Here is a 17170-nt window from a genome sequence, read left to right as displayed (position 1 = left end):
GTTAGCTGTTATAGCCCAATAACTATTTTCTTGAACTGCTTACAAAGAAGTAGAATGAATGTTTGTCATCTATATTTCCATTTACAAATACATAGCTTGTTTAGAAAACCTAAACAATAATATTTAATGGTAATACAGAGCATTTTCCCCATCACACAAAAAGGAGCTGCAGATAGAACTGCTGGGCTTTTGTTTCCAAGGGCTCCCCAAACCCAAGTATACACATACGCTCAGACATTAAAGAAACAAACATTTTGAGAACTGAAACTGTTGGTAATTCCACAAATGACTAAGTGTTTCTTTAATAAATAAAAAGGGGTAAGTGCTTTTTTTTCTTTCTAATTACAAACTTTCCAAGTTTCACAAAAACACAATTTGGATACATTAGCTGTTGTTGTTCCAAATTAGCAGGATGTGCATTACTTAATGGGTTAGGGAAAAATACTGACAACGAAAGATTGCAAATTAAATCTCAAATTGTATTTTTAAGGGCATTTTGAAAGAATCATTTGTCTTGAAAGGAAGACGAGAGATTCCAAACTGTATTGTTTTTTAAACACAAAGATTTCAACCATGTTATTTTAATAAAACTTTGGGGAACTTGGCATTGGAATTTATGAAGTTATGTTTTTTTTTATTTTAAAAATAGTACCTTAAATAAAAATTAAAATAAAATCAATTCTTATAGAAATGTTACATTACGTCATGATTATCTTTATTTAACTGGCTTTTAATTACTGTATTTCAGTATTAATGTCAAGACCATACAGGGTATATAGTGTGCTTTGTATGGGGTATAGTATTAATTCAGGCTGTTTTTAATAGTAACTCACAAGGAACCAGCGTCGACTAATTCCGATAGGTGCTGGTTAACCTACCTCAAGCTGTGAGGAGAGGTGGGTAAGAAATAAAATTATTTATTATTATTATTTTTATTATTAACAACAGAGGCTCCTTTGTCATATAATCCAGATTATCAAAGTAGACAATGTATGTGTTGTCAAAGGCTTTCATGGCTTGAATCACTGGGTTGATGTGAGTTTTCTGGGCTGCTATTTGCTTTGAACTGGATTATATGTGTCTACATTGCTTAAGGCCTCTTCTACACTGCCATATAATCTAGATTAGGGGTCCCCAAACTTTTTAAAATGGGGGCCAGTTCACGGTCCCTCAGACCATTGGAGGGACGGACAATAGTTGAAAAAAACCCTATAAACAAATTCCTATGCGCACTGCACATATCTTATTTTGAAGTAAAACAAAACAAAACAAACGGGAACAAATACAGCCTCAATGTTAATAATAATCATAATCATATTAAAAACAATAAAGAGGGTTGGAAGAGACCCCTTGGGCCATTTAGTCCAAACCCCTTCTGCCTTTGTGCACCAAAAGCTCTAGCAAAGCACCGCTTAATAATTAATTATTAATTAAATAATAATTAAAATACCATTATAAACAAGCAAAGCTTTGGAAGGCGCACACCAGGCGAGGGAGCAGGTGGGAAAGGTGCGCGCCTTTCCCTCCCTTGCGCCGCATGCGCCTTCCTCAATGGAGGAGGAGGGAGCTGTCACCGTGGCGGGGGCCAGATAAAGGGCTTCAATGGGCCGCATGTGGCCCCCGGGCCTTAGTTTGGGGACCCCTGATCTAGAATATCAAAGCAGACAATCCACATTATCTGCTTTGAATCAGATCATATGAGACTACACTGCCAGATAATCCAGTTCAAAGCAGATAATCTGGATTTTATATGGTGGCATAGAAGGGACCTAAGATTCTATTGTATTCCAGTTTGTAGAATCAGTGGCTATAATATGGTACTTTAAAATGCCTCTCCACCGTGGGCACATTCTTCAGTTACATCGGCAAAACTTATATATTGAATGCACAGTTTTTACTTGAAGCTTGTGTCTAGCTGGAAAGATTTCTGCTTTCTCCTCCAACGTCTGGAAATGACCCCATGACTATCTAATTTTCTAATCCATTTAGAAGATGGTGCGATGGCTCGGGGGCTGCTTTGAAACGGCTGCATCTGCCAAGACAAACAACTGGCCATTTTAGGTAGTGAACATGCCCCACCTACTGCTTCATATTTGGAGAGAGGCAGACTTTGGAACACAGAAAGAGTTTCCTCTCCCAGAGAAGGGAGCCTTGGAAAGCACACCAGAAAATCGGCCGAATAAGGGTAAGTGAATGCCGCCTTTATTAAATCTCATTAAATTAAGTTAAGCGTTTACGGCTGCTATGTTACATAAATCATCATAGCTAATGCCTGGCACTTTCTATTTCTTTTCAACTTGCTTTGAATGGAAACATTGTTTGTTAGGAAGTCTTACATAAAGAAGGCATCCTGCGTTCACATCATTCTGGTTTAGGATGTGCGAATTATCCCAGAGGACTGAATTTCTAGGCTGTGGTCATATTCAAGGGTTGTGACACCAATTTTATTTTTCATGACTAATCATCAATCTGGTTCATCTTTTGCAAAGGATCCACATACATCCTGGCAACAGTAGCAAATTTATATTACTTGTAATATTACTAATAATATTGCAATATAGTCGTATAGTACAATATAATAATATATAATGCTTATATAGTGCTTATATTGTGCTATACTAATATTATAATATATTGTATGTATATATAACTTGTAAGCCACCCTGAGTCCCCTTCGGGGTGAGAAGGGCGGGATATAAATGTCAATAATAATAATAATAATAATAATAATAATAATAATAAATGACATGACTTTGTTTTTTGCCCTTGAGGATGTTCCAGTTCATGAGATCATTATATAATGTAAGAAATACATGGCATCTTGCTGGTTTTGCCCATGACAGCTCTGCATTTAGAACGAATCCTACTGTTAGTGAGCAACAAGGATTTTTCAATGGCTGTAGCAACATAGTGAAATCTGCGTTGTCTGTCCCAACTATTCAAAACAGAGTGTGAAATTCCCAAGAAGAGGGGGAACAGGTTGTTTTGTTGGATCAATGGGAGTGGGAGGCTAGGCATTTGGAAACAAGGCATGCCTAGGACGCAGGCTTCCCAGCAAACAGAAACTCCTTTCCCAGCAACTGCAGTTGGAAGACAGAAAAGAGCAGGAGCCAAGAGATATAAATAATTCTGAGTAATGTGCCCGCTCTTAAGATTCTGTTCATTTCCATTTCCAAAAGCTGCCAACTGCGCTGCTTCTAAGCTATAGAAAAAGGGAGGGAAAAAAACATATTTTTCTCAGAAGGCATGTCTTTGCACATAGGAAGGGGGAAATGATTCATACTGATGGGAAAACAGTAGCTCTGTTCAAATGATTTGGTGTTACAAGGTAGCAAGCAGCCACCCTGAGCCCAGCAATAGCATGACTCATGTTGTGCTACATATTTAGAGAAGCAGGCTTTGGAATAAATCCAACGTGAATGTCTTTCTCTCTCTTTCCGCTAGCCCTGTGTGAAGGACCATTCTGCCCATTAATGGTGGATTTGTGAATATGAAAGAAAGCTGGCATCAGCACCATCTTCCATGGTCTGAATGGTAGAGCGACACATGACTGTTTTATTGCCAAATTGTGTTTTATGCACTGTAACGGACACTGATGTAGTTTTATTTATTTATCACGTCAGAAGCGAATTGAGGATACAATTATAATGTATTTAAAAACACAAACAAAGTTAAAAACTTGACATTATACTAGATTCCTTTTGACCAGAAGTTGGCCACTTGGAGTGTCTCTGGTGTCGCTATGAGAAGGTCTTCCCTCCATTGTGCATGTGGCAGGGCTTAGGTTGTATTGTAGTGAGTGGTCTGTGGTTTGCTCCTCTCCACATGTAGTGAACTCCACTTTGTAGCCCCACTTTTTAAGATTGGCTCTGCATCTTGTGGAGCGAGAGTGCAGTCTGTTCAGTGCCTTCCAAATCACCCAGTTTCCTGTGTGCCCAGGAGGGAGTTTCTCACCTGGCATCAGCCACTGATTGAGGTTCAGGGTTTTAGCCTGCCACTTTTGGACTCTCACTTGCTGAGGTGTTCCTGCAAGTATCTCTGTGGATCTTAGGAAGCTGTTTCTTGGTTTAAGGCGTTGGCATGCTGGCTGATATCCAAATAGAGGATGAGCTGGAGATATCCATGCCTTGGTCCTTTCATTACAGGCTGCTACTTCCTGACAGATGTAGATATACCAGTGTAGATACAAGTCCTTGTGTATATATGATGCTATATCATAGATGCCACATTCCTGTTGTCCTATCTTACATGAAATGGGCACCCATAATTTTCTGGGATAGTGTCCTTTGACTCTTTGACTCCATATTACAGTAGAGTCTCACTTATCCAACATAAATGGGCTGGCAGAACATTGGATAAGTGAATATGTTGGATAATAAGGAGGGATTAAGGAAAATCCTATTAAACATCAAATTACATTATGATTTTACAAATTAAGCACCAAAACATCACGTTTTACAACAAATTTGACAGAAAAAGCAGTTCAATACCAGCAATGCTATGTAGTAATTACTGTATTTATGAATTTAGTACCAAAACATCACAATGTATTGAAAAGTTTGACTACGAAAACCTTGACTACTAAAAGGTAGACTACGTTGGATAATCCAGAACATTGGATAAGAGAATGTTGGATAACTGAGACTCTATTGTATCTCTGTTTTAGGACTGTATCTGAATAGTAGTCAACCTTTGAGAATGTCAGTTACCATGAAAGTTGAATAGAAATCCTTGACATTTCCCTGAGCAATATAGGGAACATGGTTTATTGATCTCCCCTCGTCCTCTGTAGGTCAGGTTTGCTCTTCAAGAACACGCTCTCCACAGCCTGGTCTTCTCCTTAGGGTGAGATATATATATATATATATATATATATATATATATATATATATATATGCAGAGTTCAGTTCTATCGTAAACAGAAATCTATTTGTTTCTGTTGCTCACAGAAGCATATTTTAAGGTAAAGACAGGCAGGCCCATCTCATCCTTCTCTGGATACCTTCCCCTGTTGCATAATGAAATATTAGTGCTCCAGATTGGAGCTTATGGAGAAAGGTTTTAGTATTTGTTTTTTTAATGCAGAGTTTTTTCTTCTTCTGGAAGCCAACTTGCAATGTGCCGATGACAGCCGGAATCTGATATCACTTTATGTATAAGTAATAAGAAACCTTGTTAGTGAATGGTGAAGATGTGTATTGGGACAATAATACCAGTGAGATCCAATGTGCATTGGTGCTAATGTGCATTTGGTGTCCAGTGCGTATTGGTGCCAATGTGCTTCAGTCCCATCCAGGCCTGTAGCAAGGGGGGGGGGGTTTAGGGGTTCAACCCCCCCCCGAAATTTTTCAAGTTATAAAAAAAATCTCGTTTACTCATGAATTTTAACTGGTTAACCAAATCCCCATGCTAAGTCTATGAGATGCAAAACATTAAGAGTCCCTCCAGGCACTATCTGGAGGCACCCAAGCAGATATTGACAGGTTTGTAGCGGGGAGTGGTATGTGCTAGGGGTTCAACCCCCCCCCCCGAAATTTTCAAAACCCCTCCCGAATTTTTTTTCTGGCTACGGCCCTGGTCCCATCATACATCAATTCCGTTGTGTAACACTCCTTTCAACAGTTTTACTATGTAATAATGTAACAGCTGCCCTCTACTGAATACTACTGCCCAATTCTAATTATTATTGTATTTATAAGTCCATTCCCATACAGGATTCTGGTCTTACTCTTGCAAGCAATCTCATATTGAAAAATACATTTGGATGGAAATTCTTTTAAAAAAAACACCATGAAACTCTCAGTATCATGTAACCTAAGTGGTTAAACAAAGCTCTAGCCCTCTCTGATCTTTTTTGCTCAGTCAAATCTATAATTTGGATATGGAAGGCTGGGTGGGGTTTTCTCCACCGTGATACAAAACATAAGAACTTTTGTGGTTTGACCAATGAGAAGGAGCATCTCTCTTTAAAGGAAAAGGCCTGGCACTTGCATTTTCTTCAATAGGTGTGTTATTTACTGATGTGGAGGCTTACGTTCGAATCCAAAATGGGACTTGCAGACTCGGCTGCTTTGCTTGGCAGCCGGCCACTTGTTATGCTTTCCTCCCATGATGCCTCCAAGAGCTCAGAGCTGTAAACAAGGGCTGGGTTTACAGCGAAATCCAGAAAATCCTAATTGGCATTTCTGGTTCTGCATGTTCTGAGAGCATTAAGGGTTTGCATTGACAGCTTGATTATTATTGCCATGAAAGGCGTACATTGAAAAAAGCAAATATTTACACAAGATTTTAAAAACCACCAGATAAAAGAACTAAACAACAATAATCAGGAAACCACAGATTAAAATCTTGTAAACACAGGACTTGTGGCAGCCTATAAGTCCTGTTTCATGATAGAAGAGCCATAGGAAGCTATGCCCATCATAAGTTGCCCATCAGTTGATTGAGCAGTCAGAGAGAGGGTCAAAGTCTTTTTCTTTATGGTGAGATGTATTGCATTCGTTTTTCCAAATAGCCATTTATACACAGTTAACAAAGCCTTTGACATTTTTTTCAACGTATTTTGTACTTTCCCACCCTCTCTCCTCATCTGCTGTCTAGAAGGAAGGTTTTTAAGCATCATCAGCACTAAGGGGATGGAGAAATACAGACTTTCAGGGTTGAGTTCCAGCAAGGTGCCTAAAGTGAATATAGTGGGTCCTTGCTATTCGTTGGGGTTTAGTTTCCCGCAGATACCAAAACCTATGGATTCCCAAGTCCCATTTTATACAGCAGCATGGTAAAATGATGCCCCTGATGTAAAAAAGCAAAAGCAAGCTGGGGAAGCTGTTTTTGAATATTTTCAAGATATGAATGGGCCGGGCTGTGGCGCCGCTGGTTAGTACCCAGCTGCAATAAATCACTATGACCAAGAGGTCATGAGTTCGAGGCCAGCCCGTGTTGGAGTGAGCACCCGACCATTAAAAATAGCCCTGCTCATTGTTGACATAAGCAACCCGAAAGATAATTGCATCTATCAAGTAGGAAATTTAGGTACCGCTTGGGCCCCTGGTGGCACAGTGTGTTAAAGCGCTGAGCTGCTGAACTTGTGAACTGAAAGGTGCCAGGTTCAAATTCCGGGAGCGGAATGAGTGCCCGCTGTTAGCCCCAGCTCCTGCCAACCTAGTTCGAAAACATGCAAATGTGAGTAGATCAATAGGTACCGCTCTGGTGGGAAGGTAACGGCGCTCCATGCAGTCATGCCGGCCACATGACCTGGAGTTGTCTATGGACAATGACGGCTCTTCGGCTTAGAAATGGAGATGAGCACCAACCCCCAGAGTCGGTCACGACTGGACTTAACGTCAGGGGAAAACCTTTACCTATGCAAGGAGGCTAATTTAACTAATTTACGACACCATAAAAATTGTCCAGCAGCATTTGGAATGAGGAAGTATCCATCAAGGACTCAGTGTCACAGTGGATTATGATGTGGCTGCTCCCCCTGTGGCCAGAAATGAGGATACCCTCAGTAAGCTGGAAGCTGGAGAAAGTTAAATTGCCTCTGTGTAGCTGTCTGTCTCTATGTTCATATGGCATTGAATGTTTGCCTTGTATGTGTACAATATTATCCGCCCTGAGTCCCCTTCGGGGTGAGAAGGGCGGAATATAAATTCTGTAATGAAATAAATAAATAAATAAGAATCTGTGGATCCAGAATCCGTAAGTATGGAGGACCTACTGCAATGTGATAAAGCTTCAGTAAGAAGACGAGAGACTGATACATTTTAAAAGCAAAAAAAGCAAAAGTGGGATTCATCAGTGTTGTCCCTTTGAGATCAGGACTCCCCAACATAAAGATCCTCCTGCAGCCTTATTAATGCAACACTGAGGATATTGTCATGGATGATAGGAGGTCTCCTTTGGGTTGCTATAACTTCAGCACTGTCACAAACGAAGCAAAGACCCATTTTGCTGTGTCAGAAAAAGGTCACACACTTGAGATAAGCAACTCTAAACTAAACTGTAGCTGTTCCATACTAGATCAAATTGTTTTTCCCCCTTCGGAGGCATTACAGACTGTTGTACAGTCATGCAGTTTGAATGTAACTAAAGCATGTCCTGTCCTGTCATACTCAGACCTACCTTGTTAAAGGCATCCGGGCATTGTGAAAACACAGGTGGCTAAGAATTACATTATGTAACAAAATTTGAAAAAAAAAATCATGTTCCTGGTTTGAAAGTGTTATTTCTGAGGTACTTACTTTCAAATTAGTTATTCTACTCCAGAAATTTTGTTTATGTGGCTGCTACAAACTATGTTGAATTGCTAGAGATATTCATTGAAAAACTATAGCAGAATGTGTTGCAGGGTGTCCCACAAAAACATAGTTCCCCATGTTTTTAATGATAGAACCAATTAGAAAATGACATTTATAATCCAAGAATGAAAATCGTATTACATAGTATTATGGGAAGAAAAGCAAGGGGCCTGAGGCTGTTAGGAATGGTAGGAGTTGAAGTCCAAAACACCTGAAGGGCCAAAGTTTGCTAATGCCTGGGCTGTAATCTATGTTCCAGTTTTCTGTAGTTTATAAACATTGATTTCCCCCTTCATTTTTGGAATGAGAAAGAATTTTGGTGTTTTATAAAGTGGAATGTAGGGATCCGTAAGCAGATGAATTCATCCACCCAGTATGGATTATTTCATGTGTTTGTTTTTGAAGAATTTTGGAGAACATGCTGTATTTTAAAAATGTTTAGGATGGAAAAAAATGATTCCAAGTTTCACTGAAGGAGATTGTGAAACTGGCATATACCCTTGGCTGTAGTCAGCAAAACCAAATTAAAGTATATGCCTCCCAAGCAGTATCTTCTCAAGCTCACCTGCATCATGGGAACCTTTTTCATATGATGCTGGGTATTTGCCAGATGATTCCTAATATTGTGAAATCCAGTTGCATAGATCCTAATGCTTCACATGTGAAATTAGAGAAAGACTTCCAAATCCATTCCCTTCCCTGTTACTGCAATCTGTCTGATATGATGGATTACTGCCAGAGCAGCTCCACCCATTTTTACATATCGTTGAAGGCTATACATAATATGAGGCCCCCGGTGGCACAGCGAGTTAACCGTTGAGCTGCTGAACTTGCTGATTGAGAGGTTGGCGGTTCGAATCTGGGGAGCAGAATGAGCTCCTGTTGTTAACCCCAGCTTCTGCCAATCTAGCAGTTCAAAAACATGAAATGTGAGTAGATCAATAGGTACCACTCTGGTCAGGGCCGTAGCCAGAAAAAATTTCGGGAGGGGTTTTGAAAATTTCGGGGGGGGGGGGGTTGAACCCCTAGCACACACACCTCCCCGCTACAAACCTGTCAATATCTGCTTGAGATAGTGCCTGGAGGGACTCTTAATGTTTTGCATCTCATAGACTTAGCATGGGGATTTGGTTAACCAGTTAAAATTCATGAGTAAACCAGATTTTTTACAACCTGAAAAATTTGGGGGGGGGGGTGTTGAACCCCTAAAACCACCCCCTCGCTACAGGCCTGGCTCTGGTACATGCAGTCATGCCGGCCACATGACCTTGGAGGTGTCTGTGGACAATGTTGGCTCTTCGGCTTAGAAATGGAGATGAACACCAACCCCCCAGAGTCAGACACAACTAAACGTAATGTCAAGGGAAAACCTTTACCTACCTATACACAATATATTACATTATACTCACTTAATGTTCAACGTTCTGTTGTACTGCTCCTGTTTTCAAAGCTAGGGTGCTTGTTCTTGAGACTGCACATGTGAAATTATTTAGTTTGCAAATGTGGAGACATATATGGCAGGAGGTACATGGAGGCGAAAGCATGTACATCAATCCTAGGAATGCCACCGAAAAGTAGCAGATGGAGGAAAGGAAAGAGCAAGTCGCTTCCTCTGTGTTGCTTGCATTGTTACCTTGCAGATCTTTAACATTGTTTCTACTTTGCTTTCTAAGCCTTATTTTTTTCCTTCTGGAACATCTTTCTCTTGCTTTTTCTGGGCAACGTCTGAGCAGCAAGGCAGGTGACGCTGTTAGGAAAGAAGAGCATTAGTGAAATGCAGCACAGCATATCCATGAGACTAGTATCCATGGTTTCATCCATCCACATCTGACAAACAACCTTTTATTTGCAGAGCATAGGTCATCCTCTTGTTTAATATTCATTGCAAAATATAGCACCTTTTTCATTTCTAAAATTTCCTCAATACATACAGAAGAACAATTGCATGTTCATGATGCACTCCCTCTCATGATACAAAGAATTAAGCATAGGCAACACAATATGAAACAAAGAGCCCACCATTTGATTGTTTACAGTTATATCAACCAATTGGCTTGTTGATCAATGAGCTTTATGCTATATTCTGCTGCTGGAGCTGTGATAACTGTGATAAATCATGTAGGACCAAGGCCCCAAGTAATAGCTTTCTCTGCCACCAAAATGTGCCTGATCCTGAGATCGGGGCCAGATTTACCTCCACCACACATACATGCAAGACCTGTTATTAATACACATGGAGCACTGTTAATCCCCCAGCCACCCCCAGAGTTGTAACAATGCAAGAAGCAGACACAGTAAATATACACATACAATACAATAACAAACCATGATGCAAGGAAGGTAGGTGAGATGGTGATCCATAAGTGATTGCTGATTGGGTTGCTGTGAGTTTTCTGGGCTGTATGGCCATGTTCCAGAAGCATTCTCTCCTGAAGTTTTGCCCACATCTATGGCAGGCATCCTCAGGGGTTGTGATTGCTGATTGTTCACTTGAGCAGTCACATGCCACTGCAGGGAGGAAATGGAAACCATTATGCTCTGGACTGCCCAGTTTGGCAACTCTTGAGTCATGCAAGGTTGTTTTAGAAATTCTATTATTGCCTGTTTGCAGAGATGTATTTTACACTGTCTTCTTTTTTCTTATTTGTCTTCAGTTTTAATGAGATTTTTTCACTCTTTTGTTTTTCAGAACAGTCAACATGGGAAAGTACCTGGTGCTTTGCTCAATAGCGATCCTCTTTATTCTGCTTCAGACAGAAGTTAGCATGTCCCTTTCCAGAAGAGGAAGCAGCAGACCCAGTGGTGGCGGTAACAGGGGGAGTCACCACAAGCCCAGCCGGCCTGCACATCAGCCTAGTAAACCCAGCAGGCCAGTCCATCAACCTAGCAAACCGAGCAGGCCTGTGCATCAACCTAGCAAGCCAAGCAGGCCTGTGCTTCAACCTAGTAAACCTGGCAATCCTGTACACAAACCTATAAAACCTGTACAAAACCCTGTAAAACCTGTACAGGAAGTACCGGTCCAGTCTGCACGACAACCAGTCCAGCCTGTGCAAAATCCCATGGTGCCACAAAACAAACCCGCAAATAACCCTCCACCATATAACCCTGCATACCAGCCACATAATCCTGCCAACCCTGCACAAAACCCTGCATACCCGCCACATAATCCTGCCAACCCTGCACAAAACCCTGCATACCCTCCACATAATCCTGCCAACCCTGCATACCCTCCTCATAATCCTGCCAACCCCGCACAAAACCCTGCATACCCTCCACATAATCCTGCTAACCCTGCATACCCTCCTCATAATCCTGCCAACCCTGCATACCCTCCTCATAATCCTGCCAACCCTGCATACCCTCCTCATAATCCTGCCAACCCCGCACAAAACCCTGCCTACCCTCCACATAATCCTGCCAACCCTGCATACCCTCCACATAATCCTGCCAACCCTGCACAAAATCCTGCTTATCCACATAATCCTGCCAACCCTGCGTACCCACCGCAACATCCTGCCAACCCCGCACAAAACCCTGCTTACCCACCACATAATCCTGGCTACCCTCAACACAACCCTGCCTACCCAGCCCCAAATCCTGGCTACCCCCATAACCCTAATTACCCACAAAACCCTAGCTATCCCCACCCTAACCCTGGCTACCCACAGAATCCTAATTACCCCCAGAATCCAAAATGGGGTCACTATGATGCTAAACCATGGAAGCCAAAGCCTCCCAAGACCAATTTGAAGCATATGGCAGGAGCCGCTGCTGTGGGAGCCCTTGGTGGCTTCTTTTTAGGTCGCGCCATGTCCAACATGCACTTCAATTTTAGAAACCCCGCGGAGGAACAGTGGTGGTATGAAAATCGCAATCGCTATTCTGATCACGTCTACTATCCAAAGTATGAACAACCTGTTCCAGCGGATGTCTTTGTGAGGGACTGTTGGAACATCACAGTGAGAGAATTCATTGAGCCCAGTGGGAATGAAACAGCAGATGAGATGGAGAGCAGAGTTGTGGCCCAAGTGGTACATGAAATGTGTGTTCAACAGTACCGTAGCTATTCTGGGCAAGCAGAAGGAGGAAGCATAATCCACAATACCAACATTCAGGTGCCTAACCCAGCTAACCCTGCGATAAAGCACACACAAGGAGAAGCTGTCGCAGGTACTGCAGTGGAAAACAGTGAGATCAGCTTTGGTGGCCCAATGGGCAATATGCAGTTTCAGTTTAATGGCAGCGAGGAGCAACAGTGGTGGAATGAAAACCGCTATCGTTTAATGGGCCGTATTTTCCAGCCAAACTACAGCTATCCTGTTCCGATTGATGTTTTTGTGAATGACTGCGTGAATGCCACGATGGGCGAGTACATGAAGCTGAGCAGAAATGAAACGGCCATTGAGACAGAAACCAGAGTTCTGAAACGACTGGTACCCGAAATGTGCACGAAGCTATACCATAACTACTCCAGAAATAGTGAAAAAGAAATGGCTTACAACAGCAACGAGAAGCTGGAAGAATCGATTATACCTGTCAAACTTGCACTAGAGGACAGGGCTTCAGCACCTGCCAACCCCCCCGCAGGAAACAGTGCAATGTCTATGCATTTTCATTTTACAGATGCCGTCCTCCTCCCTTCCATGCTCTTGGGCACCGTGTTATCCACACGTTTCCTGATACCTTGAGGCAAATCATTCCCATAAGCTTGTATTTGTTGATGTAGCAAATGTCCAGAAGACAAATCCATATAATTTTGTAGTTTTGTCGAGAATGCACTCTTACATCTTGTTTATTGAAGTGTCTTTAAGAACTGTGTAAATGATCTCAAGCTGCTATCTACACTTTTTCATCTAGGGCTATCTTTGCTGTTTCAGAACAGTTTCTAAGTAAAGATGTTAACAAGTTAGTTTGAATATTTCCACACTCTTGCCATAACCTCATCACACTAGAGCATGAAACCACTTTAAATCCGGCTTCTGCCTCCTGCAGAATTCTGGGATTTGTAGTTTGGTGAAGCTCAGAACCTGTCTGGCCGAGCTGTTTAAAGCCCCCTCCCTAAAGTGGAGTTCAAGTGGATCCAAGCTCTAGTGTGATAAGGAGGGTGCATTTATACTTTTTGGTGCAACTTTAAGAACCATAGCTCAATATTATGGAGCCGTACTGGTGCCTCACCATGATTCCTTAGCACTGCGTTATGGCAGCTAAAGTGGTATCAAGCTGCATTAATTCTACAGTGCAGACGCAGCCTTTGTCTGAATACTAACCATACTGGAAATATTAGAAAACATCTTATTTGACAGCCTATACCCATTGACACAGGACTGCATGTTTTATTTTGTAATATGGCATTTTACATTGAATAAAGTCTGTTTTAGGGAGAAAGGAGCAATCCTCCCTCTTAATCTTTGCTGAAAGAACATCCTCCAACAGTCTAGATTTAGTAGGGACCGTTCTGATTACTCCTCCGTTGTCCTGCATTTTGTATCTGCTTTCAAAATGTCCCCATTCCTACTTCAATTCCTACAAAGTGAGTTCAAGGAGCAAAGTTTGCACTGAATTAACTTAACACAGGGGAGAACAAAGGAGGATGCCGAATCTTGCCTTTCCCAGTAGACTTAGGCAAAAGCAAACCGCTGCAGTGATGTCTCACTTGTGTGTCGTTCCATAATCTCATGTTGCTTAGCTACTTGTTCTGTCTGTGAAATGTTGGAGTGTATGTGGAAGTGGTTTATGGTGTTACATAACTTAGGGGAAGACCGGAAACGCAAGCATCTTATGCTTCCTGCTGTCCAAAATACAACTCCACGTGACGTTTCCATACCCATTTCTTCAGTGAGTCACATGAGTCTCATCACAATGGAAGAAAATGGGGCATAAAAGTTACACTTCAGGCGTTGTGGAAAGATGCCATGAACCCCTTTGGTGTTGTAAATCGAGTTGAGGGTCTGATTCATTCCTGAAGGGAATGAAAACAAAACATTAATGGAACAAGGACAAGGAAATGCAAGTTTCCTCTTATAGCAATGTGAAACATCCTTTGGATGTTTCTTGTTTGAAGAAAAGTTCATACAGAGATCCATTTTCCAGGCAAAACATTATTCAAATTTCGGTATGGTGGCAAAGCAAAAGATGCCTGTTTCAAAAAGACAGCATTTTAGAGGCTTCACAAAGGTGGCTGTTTGGAGAGATGAAGGACGCTCTGTGTTTTCTGCTTTTGCCACAGGGCTTATGGGGATGCGGTTCACTAAAATACTCCCCAAAGAGCCCTAGGAATATTTAGAGGAATGTGCTTCTTGCATGGTACACTTCACTGTAGTACTTTCACATATGGATTGTGAAAATCAGTTTTCTGTGAAACCCAATCCTTGCTTCTGGCAGTTTATGTCCATTCTGCAAGATCATGAGTCCTTTCTATCTTGTTGAGTCAGTCTTTTTTTGTGCTGAGGAAGTGGACCAGGATGGAAATTCTCTTCAATTAGTTAGCTCTAGATGCATAATTGGTGAGGTTCAGGGTGCTCTCTGGTTGTAGGTTGAACTACAACTCCCACTATGGTGAGTCAGTTCCCTCAAACCCCTTTACTAGGTTGAGTTACTCATGGGGGTTCTGTGGGCTAAGTTTGGACCAGGTCCATCATTGGTGGGGGTTGCAGTTTCTCCGGTTGTGGGTGAACTACAACTCCCAGAAAGGAAGGTCAGTTTTCCCCAAACCCCTCCAGTAATCAAATTTTGGCACATTAGGTATGTGTGCCATGATTGATCCAGATCTATCAGTGTTTGGGTTCATAGTGCGCTTTGGATGTAGGTGAACTACAACTCCTATAAGTCCCTCCAAAGACCACCAATAATTTTTGTTGGTCATGGGGTTCTGTGTGCCAAGTTAGTCCCAGGTCCATTGTTGGTGTTCAGAATGCTCTTAGATTGCAAGTGAACTATACATTCCAATACCTACAAACCTCCCCAAATCTCTCTAGTATGTTCAGGTGCTGATAAATTCCTTTGTTTGCTGTGGGCTATAGAAAATAACAGGAAAGGGTTATGGGAGAGGCAGTGGGCGGAGTCATGCAAATTCCACACCAATGGAGAGAGTAAGGAACACTGGGATGTCTGTGGTGGAGGAAAAACAGAAAATCTAGGATGAAATTGTCCCCATACGAAAGTCTTCACTTCAGTGGTTGTCAGTATGGTGTTTGTGGAGGACATTGGCAGGACTTTTGTGCATGTTCATGGCGCTCACTATAACCTGCAATGTCATTGGAGGGAGGACCATTGATGTCTCCTGAGTAGTGGGAGCTATAGCTCTTTGAAGAGGCAGGAGCTTGCCTGTGTAAGTGGACACCCCAGCCACACACATGCATACATATTTTCACTTTTATTATATGTACAGTAGAGTCTCACTTATCCAACATAAACGGGCCGGCAGAACGTTGGATAAGCGAATATGTTGGATAATAAGGAGAGATTAAGAAAAAGCCTATTAAACATCCAATTAGGTTATGATTTTACAAATTAAGCACCAAAACATCATGTTATACAACAAATTTAACAGAAAAAGTAGTTCAATACGCAGTAATGTTATGTTGTAATTACTGTATTTACAAAATTAGCACCAAAATATCACGTTATATTGAAAACATTGACTACAAAAATGCGTTGGATAATCCAGAACATTGGATAAGCGAGTGTTGGGAAAATCTCTAAAGGGAAAATATTGCTTTTCAGATATGCATGGTTACAGAGGCCTATGTAATTGGGAATTATTGCAAAACTATTTGGAGTTTTGCAGCTATATTCAGATGAATGTAGCTGCAGTTCCCCGAATCCAATTATTCTGGCAAACTTGGAAAGGTCATGGCTACAGAGAAAGGGTTGCAGAGTCCCTTGGACACTGAACAGGGTTTCATTGTATATCTTATGTTTGAGTGTCCAACTGATGAACTTCAGCATTCTAGTATTGTAGCACAGCATTATAGAAAAAACAATAACATGCACATCCGTTTTATTCTTAATAAAAAGTGATTTCCTCCCATCAAAATCTCTCTTGTTTTCTAGCTCTGACCATAATGACCTATGATATTTCTATTTTTCAGAGGTGGGCAGTCATTAATCTCCATACAAATGAACTACACTGGCCCCAAATATGTCCTGCCGTGTACAAGAACTGACTGGGTTGTGGTATAGATGCAACCTAAGAGTCACTGGCAGGGTTTCGTCCTGGGCCCGGTTCTGTTCAACATCTTTATTAATGACTTAGTCGAAGGGTTAGAAGGCACGATCATCAAGTTTGCAGATGAGACCAAACTGGGAGGGATAGCTAACACTCCAGAAGACAGGAGCAGAATTCAAAACTATCTTAACAGATTAGAGAGATGGGCCAAAACTAACAAAATGAAGTTCAACAGGGACAAGATACTCCACTTAGGAAGAAAAAATGAAATGCAAAGAGACAGAATGGGGGACGCCTGGCTCAACAGCAGGACGTGTGAAAAAGACCTTGGAGTTGTCACTGACAAGCTAAATATGAGCCAACAATGTGATGCGACAGCTAAAAAAGCCAATGGGATTCTGGCCTGCATAAATAGGACTCGAGTGTCCAGATCCAGGGAAGTCATGCTCCCCCTCTATTCTGCCTTGGTCAGACCACACCTGGAATCACACTGTGTCCAATTCTGGGCACCACAGTTGAAGGGAGATGTTGACAAGCTGGAAAGCGTCCAGAGGAGGGCGACTAAAATGATCAAAGGTCTGGAGAACAAGCCCTCTGAGGAGCGGCTTAAAGAACTGGGCATGTTTAGCCTGCAGAAAAGCAGGCTGAGAGGAGACATGATAGCCATGTACAAATATGTGAGGGGAAGTCATAGGGAGGA

General features: G+C 41.7%; 1 protein-coding gene across 1 annotated transcript; it reads left to right on the top strand.

The window, feature by feature from the left end:
- The first annotated feature begins 2045 nt into the window (after positions 1–2045).
- LOC100555559 (uncharacterized) lies at positions 2046–16338 on the top strand. Its single transcript, XM_008119678.3, has 2 exons — positions 2046–2185; positions 10990–16338. The coding sequence occupies exon 2, from the start codon at positions 11000–11002 to the stop codon at positions 12989–12991; it is 1992 nt and encodes a 663-aa protein (XP_008117885.3). The 5' UTR covers positions 2046–2185; positions 10990–10999; the 3' UTR covers positions 12992–16338.
- Positions 16339–17170: the final 832 nt, after the last annotated feature.

The sequence above is a fragment of the Anolis carolinensis genome, unplaced genomic scaffold, assembly GCF_035594765.1.
Source record: "Anolis carolinensis isolate JA03-04 unplaced genomic scaffold, rAnoCar3.1.pri scaffold_8, whole genome shotgun sequence".
Classification (NCBI taxonomy): Eukaryota; Metazoa; Chordata; class Lepidosauria; order Squamata; family Dactyloidae; genus Anolis; species Anolis carolinensis.
Note: the sequence above shows the minus strand (reverse complement) of the source record. Positions and strands in the feature narration are given on the sequence as shown.

Bases quoted from the DNA above. Each gene is read 5' to 3' on its own strand.
- LOC100555559 (XM_008119678.3), top strand. From the start codon at position 11,000: ATGGGAAAGTACCTGGTGCTTTGCTCAATAGCGATCCTCTTTATTCTG.